Below are 15677 nucleotides of genomic sequence, written 5' to 3'. Positions count from 1 at the left end.
CGCAAGCAGCTTCAACCTTCCACCATCCACCATCCACCATCCACCCTCTATCTGCCCTTTTCTCTCTCCAGAGACTTGAGTGACGAATCCCTCTGCCAACCTGCTGAAAGTGTGGCGGACTACTGAAACCTAATCCTTTGTTTCTTACTGCGTTCTATTTGTCTCCAATAATAACCAAACAATCTAAGTAATAAATATATACCTCACTCGCCTTCCCTCCAAGATGTCGACGTCCACCCCACCCGCAGGCCCTCCAACAGACGGAACAGAAGCAACATATACCGCAATGGATTACACAGACTTGGACTCGATCGGCGCACAATGTGACTTGGAATACTGCCGACAACTAGACTTCCTCCCCTTCCGTTGCCTCTCCTGCCACCACACCTTCTGCCTAGACCACCGTAGCGAGACTGCGCACAAATGTACGCACGCCGGCGAATGGGCACGCAACCGACGGCGTAACAGCGTCGGACGACCAATTTCCAATTCTCCATCCTCGGGAAAGCCCACTATCATGACCGCAAAACAATGCAGTAGCCCCACATGCAAGACATTGGTCAACACCTTGGGGAACATTGGCGTGCACTGCGCAAACTGCAACCGAGAATACTGTCTAAAACACCGCTTCCGAGAAGAGCACGACTGCGCCAATCTTATCCCTCTGGGCGCCCGCCCCGTCGACATCGCCATCCAAAGCAATAAAGAAAAGATCAAGTTAGGCTTCGGCCGGCTGAAGACCTGGGGCAAGGCGCAGCAGGAGTCGCTCAAACCAGTCCCTAAACCCTCCAGCAAAGCCGCCCAATTAGCCGCACTGAATAATCTGAAGAAAACCGCAAAAGGCGATGACAAGTTAGACGCCGCAAAGAGAGTCTATCTCCACGTCGAGGCTGAGGCCAAGACCACCTCCAGTAAATTACCGCGCGCCGAACTGTTCTTTAGTGCCGACTGGACGGTTGGCAGATTGTTGGACGACGCCGCCAAGCGCCTGCAGGTTGCGAACATCAACAATCGTGTCCAGACCGAGGAGCAGAGACTGCGGGTCTACCATGTCGAGGGTGGACGTTTGCTCGAGTACTCCGAGAAAGTTGGCGGTCCCCTCGCCAGCGGGAATACTGTGGTCTTGTTGAGGGGTGTTGGTCCCAACCAAGAGAAGTGACCCTCGGCAAGGAGACTGGGGCTTCTGTTTCAAACTTGCATAGCGAAGGCGTTTTTGAGGGCATCGTATGAGCGGAGGTACAGTCCCGTTGAAGGGCAACCCATGAGAGCGAGCCATCTTCGACTTTGAAGTAAAGCAACGAACGATTGAATGAATCAAGATAGAATCAAACAGAGTGTTTCTACTGACGTTCTATACAACGCTTTCCCATTTCCCCAAAATCCAAGCCGTCTGACGATGCTACGGCTCAGCCTCGCCATCCAGATTCGTGCTGAACGCCCATCAAGTGCTTGAGATCCCCAGTTATTCCCATGAAAAATGAATCATACACTCATCTTCATCTTGATCCCGCCATGGGGCTTGTAGCCCACGACATCAAATTCCTCCAACTTCCAGCCGTCCATCTCGCCACTGCCTCTATCAGCACGCTTGATGTTCAAGGTGGGGAATTCTCTCGGCTCGCGGAGCAGCTGCTCCTTCAGCGCGTCGATGTGGTCCAGATACACATGTGCGTCGCCCATGTTGTGGATCAGTTCGCCGGGAACGAGGTCACAGGCATACGCCAGCATGTGTGTCAACAGGGCGTACGACGCGATGTTGAAGGGCACGCCGAGCCCCATGTCGCAGGACCGCTGGTACAGGACGCAGGACAGATGGCCCTTTTGTTTCTCCCGACTGTGGCCGTTCTCTGCGGCGTGTGAGCCATTGCCGACCTGCTGGAGGGCGGCCTCGCCCCTGGCCGCGTCCGGATAGCTGACGTAGAACTGCGCGAACATGTGGCATGGCGGGAGGGCCATCTTGGCGAGATCCGCGACGTTCCACGCGCTGAGGATGATCCTGCGGTCGTATGGGCTGTGCTTCAGTTTCCGCACGATCTCCTTGATCTGGTCGACGCCCTCGCCGGTGTAGTCCGCATTGGGGTTCTCGTACTCGGCGCCAAAGTGGCGCCATTGGAACCCATACACCGGTCCGAGATCGCCTTCTTCGCGCTCCGTGAAGCCGAGCTTGTCAAGGAACGCGCGGGACCCGTTGCCGTCCCAGATGTGGATGCCCGCTTCTGAGAGGGGTTTCGATGTGGTGCAGCCGGACACAAACCACAGGAGTTCCGTGGTCACGGCGCGGAGGAAGACGCGTTTCGTGGTCAGGAGCGGGAGGACGGGGATGCGTTCGACGGTTGACGACGTGGGATCGGGTTTGGAGAGGCTGAAGCGGAGTTGGGGAGGCGCAAAGAGTGAGAGCGTGCCTGTGCCTGTTCGGTCGGGTCTGTGTTCTCCTCTCTGGAGGATGTCCCGTATCAGATCTAGGTACTGGTGCTCTTCATGTGGAATTCGTGCTTTGGTTCCATTTGAGGACGGGGTGGTTGTTGGTTGGCTGAGGGTGGAGGTCGACTTATTCGGTGAGTCGTTCTGCTGTTGTTTGGCATTTTCGTTGAGAAAGTTCAGGGCGTTGCCTGGTGGAGGGCTGGCCTCAGTCTCGACTGCCGCAGGTGCCATGGCCGGATGAGAAATGTTGAGCGAGACTAGACGAGCAAGATGTGTGGATGGCCAACCTGAAGAATGCAACACATCCCACCTTCCAAAATCCCGTACCACGCGGTTTTGCGTCTGCGCGCCTCAAAAAGACGCGACGTGGGACGATGCGCGTTAATGGGAAATGACGTCATTTAAACGTCTTAACACTACCAGAGACCACCACCACCCTTGCCATTACTTTCATGTAGCGACTTACGAAAGCTAATACTCTAAATAAGGAAACCAGGACGCGAGATTGGTGATATGGCTATGTGTATCATCTGACTTGTCTAAAGCTGTTCCACCAGAAGCAATGCTTACAGAGATATTGCGTTTTGATGCATTGACAATACATAGACATGTACTCCCTTGTACAGGGTGCATGGCTGGGCAACTGAACAATACAAGGATAGTGTGGTTCTTCTTTTCCATTAGGTGGTTTATCTTTAGGACTAAATATCTTGCCTCGCCTCATAGTGGCTGATTTGGTACTTGCCATCAAGGCTCGACACCGTTGAGAATAGGACGGCTCGAACACCCGGACTATAAAGACCAGGTCGGATGAGGACAATTGTCAATATTTCGGTCTGATCGCCTCTATTATCATGCTCTTCAAGGTCCATCTTGTTCTACTGCTTTTTGATTGGGCTCTCTCTCTCTCTCTCTCTCTGTGTGTGTGTGTGTGTGTGTAGCATAGACTTTCAACCTGTAGTCATATCAAGTTAGCCACAACTGCCTTGTCTCCAGCGCCATGGCTAGTAAAGTCACTAGCTTTTATTTAGAAAGCTAGTCACGCAAGTGATTGAATGATTGTACGAGCGCTCCCTCTTGCGCGAGGAAAATATGTGAACCTCGCGCGTGTCGCCCTAGCCCTCGCACTCGGTCAACCGCAAACCAGCACGGCGGTAAACAGCAAAGAAAAACAAGAGAAGGGTGCACAAAGTATCACAAGAGGCCAAGGCATTGTTGAGACCGAAGCATCCGCCGCGTAGCAATACGACAACAGCAAATATGGCGAGTACGCGTTCTAAGCATTGCCGTCCTCACTCCAAACTCCTCGTAGTTCAACAAGCACAGAGACAGCAGCAACGGCGCTCCTGGGACGACCGCCCTGTGCAAACACCAATGCCAACCCGACAGACCCAGTGCACACCTTGTGTACAAGGCCACAGAGCATGCGATCTCAAGCGACCCGTCTGTACGACATGTTTGCAGCTGAAGCAACCTGTTTACTGTCGGTGGCCAGATGAGCAGGCGACGCCAAATCCGTTTATGGTGAGAGTCAACAGAAGCAGTGATGAAAGCGATTCTTCATCGTCCCCGGATGCCTCCAGCCCCAACCCGACGCCTCAGTGTGACTACTAACCAACCACAGGCAGCTCCAGCCTCTTCTGGCCCGACAACAGTAAACCTCAATCATAATAGAGAGGTTGAAAATTCTCTTCCTTCTTCTTCATCATTATCATACCACTCTCATTTCCTCGCAACCCTTGTCTCCCCGAACCCATGGCTGGACAAGAAGGCAAGTCCCCTTTAGATGATCGGCCGAGCGACCTCCTGTGCCGTGAACCATCAGATTCTGTAGATCCAGATACCAACAAGGATTCGGAGGCTACACCCACAAACGACAGCACTCCTCAAGATGTGCCAACTCCAAAGCCTCCTTCAGGTAGGAGTGAATGCTTTGGTCCTTTTGAAAATCCGGCAGACACTGCGGCAGCACTGAGGGAAGTTGAGCGCGAAGAGGCGGAAACAAACGATGACAAAGACGATGGAATGCAGGCTTTTCAGCCTCGTTATCCGTCCCTATACACTGACTCACAGAACGCGATGTTTTCGAATCCGCTCCCTCTGTCTGAGTTGAAAGCTCAATTCGGCGCCGGCAACATCCCTGCGCCAACGCCTCAACCCCAGCAAGCCACGGCACCGACACCGACACCGATACAGCCGGTGGGTCTTCCCCTTTCTATGATCAACCACCCTACTCCCACGGATCCAAGTCTCCGACGGTTTGCAGGATATTCTGAGGCACTGGGAATGGCACGCCCCATACAAGACACTGCCAGGCCCCGTCCATTTTTGGGCGTGGGCGCCAATGAGCGGTCGCAAGTCCAACTCAACTGGGATGCCCATCAAATCTACTTTCCTGGTCAGAATCCACATGTTGAGCTTCCACACGCCGCTGTCACTAGGGCTGTTCCGACGAGAGTGCCGGCACCAACTCGGAACCGGAATCCAAGCTTCGCCCAACCAATGGTTCCAGGTCAATTGGCCAGACATGCACCGGAAAATACACTGTTACCTCGAGACATAGGGTGGGAAACTCGACATGACAATGACATCTTCTTTGGGCAACTCATGACCCGAGACAACAACCCCTGGCAGAATTTGGAGCGAATGTTGCAAAATCGTGCTGCTGCCAGGGCAGAAGCTGCTAGAGCAGACTAGCCAGTGCGTTCGGGAGTAAATGGTCAGCCAGAGCTGAGTCTAAGTCAGCCACGGCGTGCTGTGGCCTATCCTGGCCAAACGCAGAATCCCCGATTCCAGCACTCCGACGGTATCTACAGTGGTGCCTTCCCACCATCGCAGCCAGACGTTGGCCCAGCAGCCGAGGGACAACGCCGACCCCACGGTCAGTGAGAAGTTGAGCCTAAGGCTCCAGGGGATGATGTGCATGAAGAAGAATAGAAGAACTGGGTCGACCAGGACTACGCAAAGAAATCAATTGGACCCTGTTGGCCATGGCTTCTTAAGACAGCCTCGTGGAGAATGTGTTCAGCTGTTGTTCAGATGTTTTTCTGTAACATCAAGTGCTTTTCTTGCGAGCTTGGATCCGGTTGCTGGAGGGTTCAGTGAGCGTTTAGGTTTATCTGCCAAGAGCGGAGGCATTGTTGGCAATATGAGAATAACGCGAGGGAGATGTGTTGATGGAGTCATTGGGTTAGCAGGCCAGTGGCCATCAGACAATGGTGGAGAGAGTCGGAACCAAGAATGAATAAGAATCAGATGAATAAGAATAGTCACCATCCATATTTGCTTCCGGCTTCCTTTTTGTTCTTCCTCCCCGTAGCAAAGCTTTCTTCGAGAGCATCTTTTTGACCGGTGGCAGCGCTGACCAACTGTTTCAGGCTGTGCTTGCCCGGAGCTATGGCGCGAACTGGGTTATGCTGAATCTGTTCCCCACTGGCGCGCAGCACTTCGTTGGCCGCATACTCCTGATCGGTATTGAAGTTGACCACGTTGATTGCGGAACCGGATGTCTGGCCTTTCCTTCGACCAAAGAGCTGCCTTCGGTCTGCTTCAGATAGGTTGAGATCTGATGCAATGGAATGCAGAGATTGCGCGCCTGTTGCCGAGGAGAGTAGGGCGCTAGGTGCTTCGGCAGGATGGTCATCCACGTCTACATCGTTGGTTTCCTCCGCTATTAATTCTTCCTCCAGTGGTTCAGCAGCGCTAGTGTCCTTGGATTCTGAGCTATTGCCTATGGAGAACAGGCTGATCTTCTTGGGTGCGGGAAGAGACGTGGGTCCTGGAACTGTATCGCTTGCCGACGAGGCAGTGGACTTTTCCGAAACAGTTGCCGGTGCATGTTTTGAAAAAGTAAGAGCGGGCTTCTTCTGCTTCTTTCCTCTGGCGACGGATAGAGGTTTAAACATGAACGCATTCCCTTTGATGGGCGGCTCAGGCCTTGGTGTCTCAACCACGGATGCTTCGGTGGATACTGCTTCTACTGTCTCCTTGCCCCCTTCCTGGTCTTCTGCAAACAGGTTGCGCAATTCAGCATCGGCTTCTCGGCTGAAGCCTGGCTCAGCACCAGTTTTCAGACTGAAGACTTTCCTTGCCGCAGGCTTTGGAGGTATTTTTGCGTCAGCATCTCTCTTCGGCGCAGGCAACATGGCATTGAATCCGCTGAATGTACCAGCTCCGACCCGACGCTTTTTGGTCGCCGGCTCTTCGAGATCTGAACCATTAGTGTCCTGTAATCTGACTTGGATCTTTCTTGGATTGGCCTTGTTGACGGCAAAGGTGGATTTAGAGGGTGGATTTGGGTCGGGTTGGACGCGTTTTGGAGGCGCCTTCTCGTCATCCGAACCCTCTGAGTCGGAGTAGGCGACGAGATCCATGATTTAGAGGGAACTCGGAAGGACCTGAAGAGTGGTATGGAACAGATTGAGTTGTTTACTTGGTGGGAAGTTGATGGTTAATGGCCGTGGTCGTGGTCGTGGTTGTTTTTTGGGGGGGGTTTCTCCGCCTGCGTCATACTCGACTCCCCTCAGTAAAAATACCGGGAATTACAGTACACCCACAGCTTGCCTAGGGAAACGACACGTACCATCAATACCATCCATGCCTTCAAGAGTTCCCTTGACTTCTAGAACCACCGTCCAGGCATCCTCTCCTCGCATATGCGACTTCATCTCACCATGCCCTTACCTATACCTCCTCACATCTGATTGCTCTTCTCCATGCCACGATGTTTGCATTCCGGGCAGGTTTGAGGGTCGCCGCCCGGGTTGCCCGACCTTGTCCCTATACCTCCGCCACCATTCCACTCAAGTGCCCTTCGTTGCTGCAATCGCGCCTTTTCACTTCCTCGCGGCCGCGTTATTATCCAAGGCTGGGCTGGCAGGCACCACGAGGTAAAGGCCAGCAAGGACAGCAATGGAGCAATTTTGGGCCCGTATATCGCCTCCAATACGTCTGGAGAAACTATCGCACCTTCGTCGTGGTTGCTGGCACTGGTGGTGGAATCTTCTATGTCGCCAACTTGGAAGAGGTGCCTATCACTCACAGACGCCGCTTCAATATAATTTCTCCCGCAACTGAGAAGTCGTTGGGAGCCGAAGGATACAGCCAGATTCTACAACAGTACCAAGGCAAGATCCTACCAGCCGACCATCCCGTAACCCGAATGGTGGCCAAAGTCGTGGAACGACTACTTCCTGCCACTGGAGGATTGGCCAACGATGAATGGCGCGTACATGTCATCGACTCGCCCGAGGAACAAAACGCCTTTGTCATGCCAGGCGGGAAGGTCTTCGTCTTCACCGGCATCCTCCCCATCTGCATGGATGATAACGGCCTGGCGGCTGTTCTGGCTCACGAAATTGCTCATGATATTGCCCATCACACTGCCGAGAAGATGTCCCGAGGCGCCTTTGTTGTCCTTGTCGCTACTCTCCTTTCCTTCGTCTTCGATGTTGGCGGAGATCTCGGCAATGTTGTTTCCAATTTGTTTTTGGCACTCCCAAACAATAGAACCCAAGAACTCGAGGCTGACTACATCGGCCTTCTCATGATGGCGGACAGCTGCTTCGATCCAGAGAGTGCCGCCGCCTTCTGGTCACGCATGAAGGAAGGAAACCCCTCAGAGCCGCCTCAATTTCTAAGCACCCACCCTTCCCATTACAACCGCAAAGATGCAATCCTCAGATATCTCCCAGAGGCTCGGGCAAGATTTGATAACAACGGATGCAGTAATGTACGCGACTACGCCCACACTTTCAAAGATGCATTCAAAGAGTCTCGGCGACCGGCAAACGGATCAAGGCAGATCTCAGCTCAGCCATCAAGGCCAGGCCGCAAAAAGGATGGCGATGATGACTATTTTTTCTAAGATACTGATCTCGATTGATCTCGATGCAACTCCACTCAAACTCACGTTTGTCACTCCAACCTCAGAGAACGGCCTTCACATACCGAACGTTCAGCGCCTCCCAAACCCGCTTCTCCGCTTTCTTGCAAGTGTTAAGCGAAAGTCAAAGCCCATCATGTCTAGTTGCTTCTGCATCGTTGGAAGCTCTCTACTCCGGAATAGCTGAAGGTACATATGCATACTGTGGTGCAAAGGCCGGAGTCTCAGCCCTAACGAGGTCCGATCCTATAGATTATGTGGGAGAGAGGGTCCGTATCAGTGCGGTGCTTCCCGGAATCGTCGATATGCCGATCACGAACCCGTCCTCGAAGATAAGAAAGTGCTTGGAAGAGAATCCTGTGCAGAGAATTCTGGTCAAACGCATGGGCGCTGCTGAGGAGATCGCCAACGTGGATGCTTTCCCCGCCGGGAATGAGGTCGATTTTGTTACAGCTGCTAGCTGGTCTGTCGATAGAAGCTTCGGTACCGGATGTTAATATGCCGGGCTGGTTACTTGCACGGGTGGAATGGGGATTGGTGCTTATGTTGTCGGCCTGTGTGACTCCAGACCCAAAAAAAGCGACCCCTCTCAACCCTCCCGTTACGTTACCATGGCCGCATCGATCCACAATCAGAGTAGGCTCGGGAGCTGTGATAGCTCTAGCGTCTCGCGGCTACGTCTATGTCTTGTACATCATTTATCAAACACCAATTGACTTTATATCATCTGTATGAAATGAATACCACAATACAAGCCTAACGAAGCTCGGAATATCAAATCAGCGGTCTTATTTCCAACCACTTTCTCCATCCCATTATTTTCTGTTCTCAGGCCTCTTTTTCACTCTCACTTGGCGCAAAGCATCTTGCATCCCTGTCCCTTTGAGTATACGTTGCTTGCTCTCACTGATGCTGCCCGGACAGTACACTTACTTCCCCCCTTTTATGCTGCCCTCTGCCCATCAAATCTTGATACTACCACTTGCACCTGAAATTCACAGTGAAGGCCAGGTGACTTTTCTTTTCTAGTTGGAAGCCATACGCCCCGTCTGGATTTTCATGCTGCAGTGGGTCTCCGTCTTGATCGATGCATGCCTGAGGCTGTATTCCTCAACCCCATGCCATTCAACAAACGAAGTGGGCGGCAAATACCCACAGTCAGAATCTAGACCATAGCCAGACATACGCCCTCGTTCCAAATCCAACCGTCCAATCGCCCCGCGGAGGACAGGGGTGATGAGGCTCTGCGGCTAAACTTCCGGCCGATGGTTACACGAAAGCAGCCACACATGAACCTACCACGCTTACGAGGGTCATATGTATGCGAGCACCTCCCCACGCTCATAACTCATTGGATGAAGGCCACCCTCTGACGTCTTCGTTATCGTAACCCTCTCCCAAGTATGCGTCGAAGTCTGAGAAGGGGTGGAATGGGAAAGGATGGCCCGGGTCGGTCGTCTGACTTCCCGTTAGAAACACCCTGGGATGGGGGTGAGGACTTGGGAGCTTCCCATTATCTTTGCACATGTTTTTGATCCTTCTTCCAACCTAGAGTGGAATACCTGGCAGCCCGGGGGACGCTTCTGGCCTGTGAGAAAACAATGATGCAGCTCGGAATCGCGGATGCAGAATGATGTCTGAATCCACCAGTGGATGAACATCTGCGCACTGGGTGATCCTGGATCCTTGAGTTTGATCAACACAGACGCGCTTCCCCCTTCAGCAGCTGACGCTATCACCATCTCCTGGTTCGCGAGAAAGCATGTGGTGGCCCAGAGCAATCTCCCAGGAACGACTGATTCTCCTCACAGACGTCCCTGGAGCTGACGAAAGGCGATAGTTTCCCATTCTGCGGCAGAGCATCTCTGATCCACCTCTTAGTTGCCAGAAGTCTCCCACTAGAAGTCTCAGGATTTTGTGTGGTGCGCTTCATTTCACCATCAGAGCCACTGCCCCCATCCCTAAGCCATCCAGGCCAGACCGCCGCATATTTACGGCATAAGTCAAGGTCCGAGCAGTCAAGACCCCCAAGCAAGCACCGATTGGCCTCTGTGGGACATTTGCCGATGTAGCACAACATAAGCGCTGCCAGAACTGGCAAACCCTGCCTGAACTGAACACAACCGCTGACCACTCATCATAGGTCCTGGCCTTGCTCGCCCCATCCCCTATCCGATCCGGTGCGACAAACTCACCCGGAGACTGCCTTTTCACCCAATCCTTGAACCTTGATCAGCTTGCACCATCCCCAGTGGGAGTCGCAGAAGGGACTTGAGGAGAGGGGCCAGCAGTTGCGATGCCTCTGTAGGACCGCACAACCTTGACTGAGAAGCACGAGACCGAGTCCACAAAAGGAAGAGACCATGCCTAACATCCAATAGTTGACAATCACTGGTGTTGTGATCGATCAACAACCAAGTACTTGCCCCACTCCCTCACCCCCCGTACGGAGTTGGTGGAGGTATAAATATGGATCGACACCTGAGTGGGGAGATAGACCTTGGACAAAGCATCTATAGTCGTGGATGACAAGTCATATTCTGCTCCCAGGTCTTCGTCCCAGAACTCTGGTCCTTCCGACAGCGTAGCTCAGTTATTCAAAAGATGTCTCCACCTGGTATTCTTGTGGACGCCGTTCGTCGTGATTACCCTGCAGACAATGAGTTCGACTTTGACGACCTCCCTGCTGGTAAGGTGAAGATATCCTTGCGACAGCAATACAAGGATCTAGATCGGCCGGCCGTTGTCCCCGGTGCCAAAATCGACTGGGTCCCATCCCGGGCTGAGTATCTTGAAAGGATTGCTCGACGTCTCAAACAAGGCATTCCGCATGCCACAATTCCAGATAAATTCCCCAAGTTCGTCTCAAGCGCTGCATGCTGGTCATTCGACAGTATCGATACCAGCAAGCTCTTTCGAACATTGTCTGAAGTCCAAATTTCTGAGATAGAAATTGCGTTGTCTCACTTCAAAGGCTGGTCCCTAGCGCATGAAAAATATATGGAGTAATCGTGCTAATCAGCGTATTGGCAGGCTTGAACATCTCCAAGAACGAGATCTGCCCAGGCACATTCCCTCTACCGTCCTTGAAGCCTCTTCTAGATTCAGTCGCTGAAGAGGTTCATCTTGGGCAGGGCATTGGGATTCTTCGAGGACTTGACCCGTCCAAATACAGCTTTGAAGACAACATCCTGATCTATGCAGGCATTGCGTCTTATGTTGGCAGTACCCGTGGCACCCAGGATAAGGATGGAAATGTTCTCGGTTTGTTCACTCCTAGATCCCTAGATCCAATATCATTATCACGGCTTCTAACAATAGGACAGTCCACATTCGCAACGTTGGCGCAGACGTCGCCCCAGATGATCAAAGGCAATCCCCTTACGCGAACAACGCCCAGGTGTGCCCCCAACTTGATACAAAAAGCTCTTAGCAGGACTGATGAGCCGACAGCCCTTTCATAATGACCTTGGCGATATCATCGCCCTGTACTGCATTGACCGTGCTCTGACTGGGGGCACCAGCAGAGTGGCTTCGACATCCAAGGTCTACAACGAGCTTGCGGGGGCTCGCCCTGACCTTATTCAAGAGATGGTCAAAGGAGATTGGGTCTTCGATAAGTCAGTGGCTGGAAATCCTTAGCAGATGTCAATTTCATCTAATGATCGGTGGGAAGGCATGACGACACAGGAGCGTATTATAAGCGCCCGATCCTCTTTCATGATGTAGAAAGCCGGCGTGTCTTTTTCTGTTTCTCCCGCCGACAGTTGACAGGATCGGTTGTGTCTCCAAGACCAGCCCATTTCCCTCCCTTGAGAGAAGCTCAGGCAGAGGCTCTGGATGCTGTACACTTCACAGCGGAGAAGCACGCTTTAGATATCCAGCTGGAGAAAGGCGACATCCAATTTCTGAACAATTTGGCTTTGTTCCACGCACGAGAAGCTTTCCAAGATGGTGACGACAGCCGCCAACGACATTTGGTCCGAATGTGGCTTCGGAATGAGGATCTAGCCTGGAAAACACCCGACGAGCTGCAGCTTCCCTGGGAACATATTTATGGCCGAGCCAGAGAGCCTGTGTGGCACATGTCGCCCAATCATGGGAGGGCGCATGTTATCAATGGCAGGGAATCTTGCCACGGCTGAATGGTTTGTACTTTGGGAGGCCTTTGATGATTGACGATTGACGATTGGTGATTTACGAATTCCCCTGTCCCGTCTTGGATTGCTTTCGAGGGATGACTTCTCTTTTTTCATTTGCGAACGACCAATGTTCATGCTGCTTCGATTTCTCGAATATGGATAGGCCTCCCATCCCATGTCTTTGCAAAGAGCTGATGACCCCAGTAAAGGGGCGTTTCATAGGAATGAGTTTCCTTCAGTTTCTGGAATTCAGTTTCTCGGTTTGGTTAGTATCTTAAGTAATAAGTAGTAATAGGGGTTGGAGCAACCAACCTCTCTTGCCATCATTCATGTAGTTCCGCAGTTGATGCATGAAATTTGTCTCTTCAATGTTCATCTCTGCCATCTTTGCGACCTTCTCAGGAGCTGTGGAGGCTTGTATTATGGGTGTGTGGCCATCTGGAGCATCTCTGAAGTGAGCGATGAGAGTTTGTGCTCCATGGAAATAAGAATCGACTAATTTGTAATCTTCGAATCTTTTTCCACCCGTGGGGCTCTGACAATGGAAAAATAAAATTAGATTTACTGTGCGAGTTCAAGGGCACCTAAAACCTACCACGTGGCCGTAGCTGGTCGCAAATTCGTGATCATGCCTGGTAGCAATCTCGATGGTGTTTAGAAGAATGAATACTGTGGCGAAAATCTCGAACCAATCTTTCCGCTGAAATTTTTCGAACTTGACCTGCAACCTCTGGAGAACTTCTTTCCGCAGTGGCAGGAGAATGGACTGAATCACGATTTGATCCAGTTGTGTATCCATCACGGGTGTTATTGGAATGGTATTGAACAATGGACTGTCGCTCTTCTGAACGCACTCAATCCCCAAGGTGTCTTCGCCACAAATCCTCCACGGCTTTTCTATGAGACGAGCGGCCATCCAGAGCCTCAAGGTTTTTTGAAGGAGTGGGCACTGTATAATGTCAGTAGTATAATAATAAGTTGGGATCGAAGCCCAAGGTGAGCTTGACCGTTGACCTACATCTCCTCTTAGCGCCATCTGAAACGTGTCCCAAAGTAGGAAGTCCCCATTGTCCAGGTGGGTATCCAAGTACGAGACTATTTGATGGTCAACATACTGGTTGAGAGCAGTCCTCGTAGAGGTGGTGTCAAAGATAGCGTAAGTAGGCATCTCCACCTCATGTTCTGTTCCATCTTTCGACTTCCACCGATATGAAGTCACATCACCTGTGACGGGAACGAAGCGTTTGACGTAAACTTGCAATGTTGGCCCAAAATCTTGCGTCAGCTCCACCTTCCGGGCTGGAAAAGGGTAATATGAATTCAGGTCGCTGAGTGAGTAGATCTCCCCTCGAAGTGTCCAGGTATCATTTTGGGTCGTTCCTGATGAGGGCTCAAGTTAGCAGATGACGTGTAAATTCTGGGATGGGGAGGAAGCCCGATGGAATATGTACCTCGTCTAAAGATAGTGATGTCGCTTATGCGGGTTCTTATGCAGGGGATTCGTTGGTATGCTAGGGAGAGTTCCTTGCAGTTCCCACAGGGATCTCTGGGATCACCGGGCAGGGGACACTAGAGCAAGAATCAGTTTCAGTATTCTTGCTAGCGGGAGGGAGGAGGTGAATGCACCCGTTTCTTCAATCTTCGACATCTGATGCATGCACGACATTCGCGAGTCATTGCCGTTTGCTTGCGAGCGGTCTCATTGAAGCGACTTCGTTTCCCAGGGCCCAAAGTCGATTCGTTCAAGGTACCACCAGAGTCAGAGGATTCACTCATTGAATCTGCCATGCGCGCACGCTTCTTGCCTTGCTTGGGAGCAGCTCCTGCTTCGCTAGGCTTGATAGCATCTTGCAATTGCAGGAGGCCTCTTATGATATCATCCTTGAGACTGAGTTCCTTGTCTTTGTCCTGTACTAATTTCCAAAGTGCTCGAATTTCAGGCGGGTCAGACTGCTTCTTCGAGCCGTAGCTGCCATTGAGGTCAGGTGGACCAATCTCCTGAGACAAAGAGTCTCTCCATGAGACTGAATAGCTGCGTTTGGATGCATCGTGTACTTCTTCGAAGGCCTCCTGGCATGGCTCCAATTGCGATGATGATGGTGATGACGAGTAATGCACAGAGGAGGCATTTGGATTACCATGCTTTCGAACTATCATGCCAGGCATTGTGGCTGGAAAAGGCAGCGGAAGTCGAGTTGATCCATTGGAGAGAACATTGTCGAAGGTCGTGTGAGTCTGAATTCCTCCACCACATCGCGCCCCCAACGGTCGAGGAGTTTGATAGGGAGACCAAAGATTCACTTCTTGACCAGAAGGTATGGAAACCGTCTGCTGATCCGGCCAGAGAGTAGTCCCGCCGCTCTTCACGCGTGCTGTGACCCACCTATCGTCCGTAGGAGGACTGAAAGGATCATCCATGGTTGGGGATCGGAGAGTCAGGGGCCGAAGTCCGTCGCTGTCCTCCGTAGCAACCTCCTACTCGTAGACCGTCAGCCGAGCGAAACCCTTGCAGGAGCAAGTCTACCAAAGGTTGACGGTCTAAGTTGAAGATTTACGATCCACCGGGAGTACAGTCTAATGGGGTGACACAGAACCATGATATAAAAGAAACCCACAAGCCTCTCGAGGTCTACGAAATATTGGTATACTCCTTGAAAGGGAGAAGCAGGCCCGATTACCTTTCTTGAGCTCACACTTATCTGCCTGCAACGGCAGCAGAGTGATGCCCAAACGCGAAAAGGGATGCAGCCAACAGCCCTTGAGTGCTGAAGAAGCGCTAGTCATGATTGGCAGTTGTTGTCAGTCCGGTGTGTGATGCGGAGAGCAAATTCACAGTCGGTGAGCTTTGAAGCACGTTGCCCGGTCTAGTGGCCATGTCAGTCTACGTGGTCAGCTGGAAACATTGCATGGACGCCCGAATGACACCTTGCATACTCTCCAGTGTAAATCCATATCACTTGCCAGTGGCATAACAGTACGCTCCAAACATATCCGGGTTAACCACTCCGTCCATTACATCCATGAGCGACATGCAATTTCAGCCGCACACCTAGAACAGGAGAAATTATGTACCCTCCACAAAAAGAAAAAGGCAAACTTCGCAGGCTGTCAGTTGACCATGCTCAATCAGTCCTGCTCTGACCAACGTTCTGCAAAACAACGCAGCAGCGATCGAGTCAGACATTGAATATCGGTGGTTCGAGGTAACCATGCCATCATCCGGATTCTTT

General features: G+C 51.9%; 7 protein-coding genes across 7 annotated transcripts; 4 read left to right on the top strand and 3 right to left on the bottom strand.

Annotated features, from left to right (window-relative positions):
- Window positions 1-223: 223 nt before the first annotated feature.
- Window positions 224-1159, top strand: A1O9_04743 (uncharacterized protein; the record flags this gene model as incomplete). The annotated part of the gene is made up of 1 exon (XM_013407031.1): window positions 224-1159. One exon carries the CDS (start codon window positions 224-226, stop codon window positions 1157-1159), a length of 936 nt encoding a protein of 311 aa, XP_013262485.1.
- Window positions 1160-1482: 323 nt separating this feature from the next.
- A1O9_04742 (thymidylate synthase) lies at window positions 1483-2652 on the bottom strand (the record flags this gene model as incomplete). The annotated part of the gene is made up of 1 exon (XM_013407030.1): window positions 1483-2652. One exon carries the CDS (start codon window positions 2650-2652, stop codon window positions 1483-1485), a length of 1170 nt encoding a protein of 389 aa, XP_013262484.1.
- A 3038-nt stretch (window positions 2653-5690) lies between these two features.
- Window positions 5691-6794, bottom strand: A1O9_04741 (uncharacterized protein; the record flags this gene model as incomplete). The annotated part of the gene is made up of 1 exon (XM_013407029.1): window positions 5691-6794. The coding sequence occupies one exon, from the start codon at window positions 6792-6794 to the stop codon at window positions 5691-5693; it is 1104 nt and encodes a 367-aa protein (XP_013262483.1).
- Window positions 6795-7144: 350 nt separating this feature from the next.
- A1O9_04740 (uncharacterized protein) lies at window positions 7145-8287 on the top strand (the record flags this gene model as incomplete). The annotated part of the gene is made up of 1 exon (XM_013407028.1): window positions 7145-8287. The coding sequence occupies one exon, from the start codon at window positions 7145-7147 to the stop codon at window positions 8285-8287; it is 1143 nt and encodes a 380-aa protein (XP_013262482.1).
- Window positions 8288-8610: 323 nt separating this feature from the next.
- A1O9_04739 (uncharacterized protein) lies at window positions 8611-8802 on the top strand (the record flags this gene model as incomplete). Its single annotated transcript, XM_013407027.1, has 1 exon — window positions 8611-8802. One exon carries the CDS (start codon window positions 8611-8613, stop codon window positions 8800-8802), a length of 192 nt encoding a protein of 63 aa, XP_013262481.1.
- Window positions 8803-10909: 2107 nt separating this feature from the next.
- Window positions 10910-12450, top strand: A1O9_04738 (uncharacterized protein; the record flags this gene model as incomplete). The annotated part of the gene is made up of 5 exons (XM_013407026.1): window positions 10910-11198; window positions 11339-11569; window positions 11632-11705; window positions 11759-11925; window positions 11982-12450. 5 exons carry the CDS (start codon window positions 10910-10912, stop codon window positions 12448-12450), a joined length of 1230 nt encoding a protein of 409 aa, XP_013262480.1.
- A 271-nt stretch (window positions 12451-12721) lies between these two features.
- Window positions 12722-13246, bottom strand: A1O9_04737 (uncharacterized protein; the record flags this gene model as incomplete). The annotated part of the gene is made up of 2 exons (XM_013407025.1): window positions 12722-12982; window positions 13043-13246. 2 exons carry the CDS (start codon window positions 13244-13246, stop codon window positions 12722-12724), a joined length of 465 nt encoding a protein of 154 aa, XP_013262479.1.
- Between the last annotated feature and the right edge of the window lie 2431 nt (window positions 13247-15677).

This window comes from Exophiala aquamarina (assembly GCF_000709125.1).
Source record: "Exophiala aquamarina CBS 119918 chromosome Unknown aczIA-supercont1.3, whole genome shotgun sequence".
In the NCBI taxonomy this organism is placed as follows: Eukaryota; Fungi; Ascomycota; class Eurotiomycetes; order Chaetothyriales; family Herpotrichiellaceae; genus Exophiala; species Exophiala aquamarina.
The sequence above is the reverse complement of the archived record's forward strand: the minus strand, read 5'-3'. Positions and strand labels throughout refer to the sequence as shown.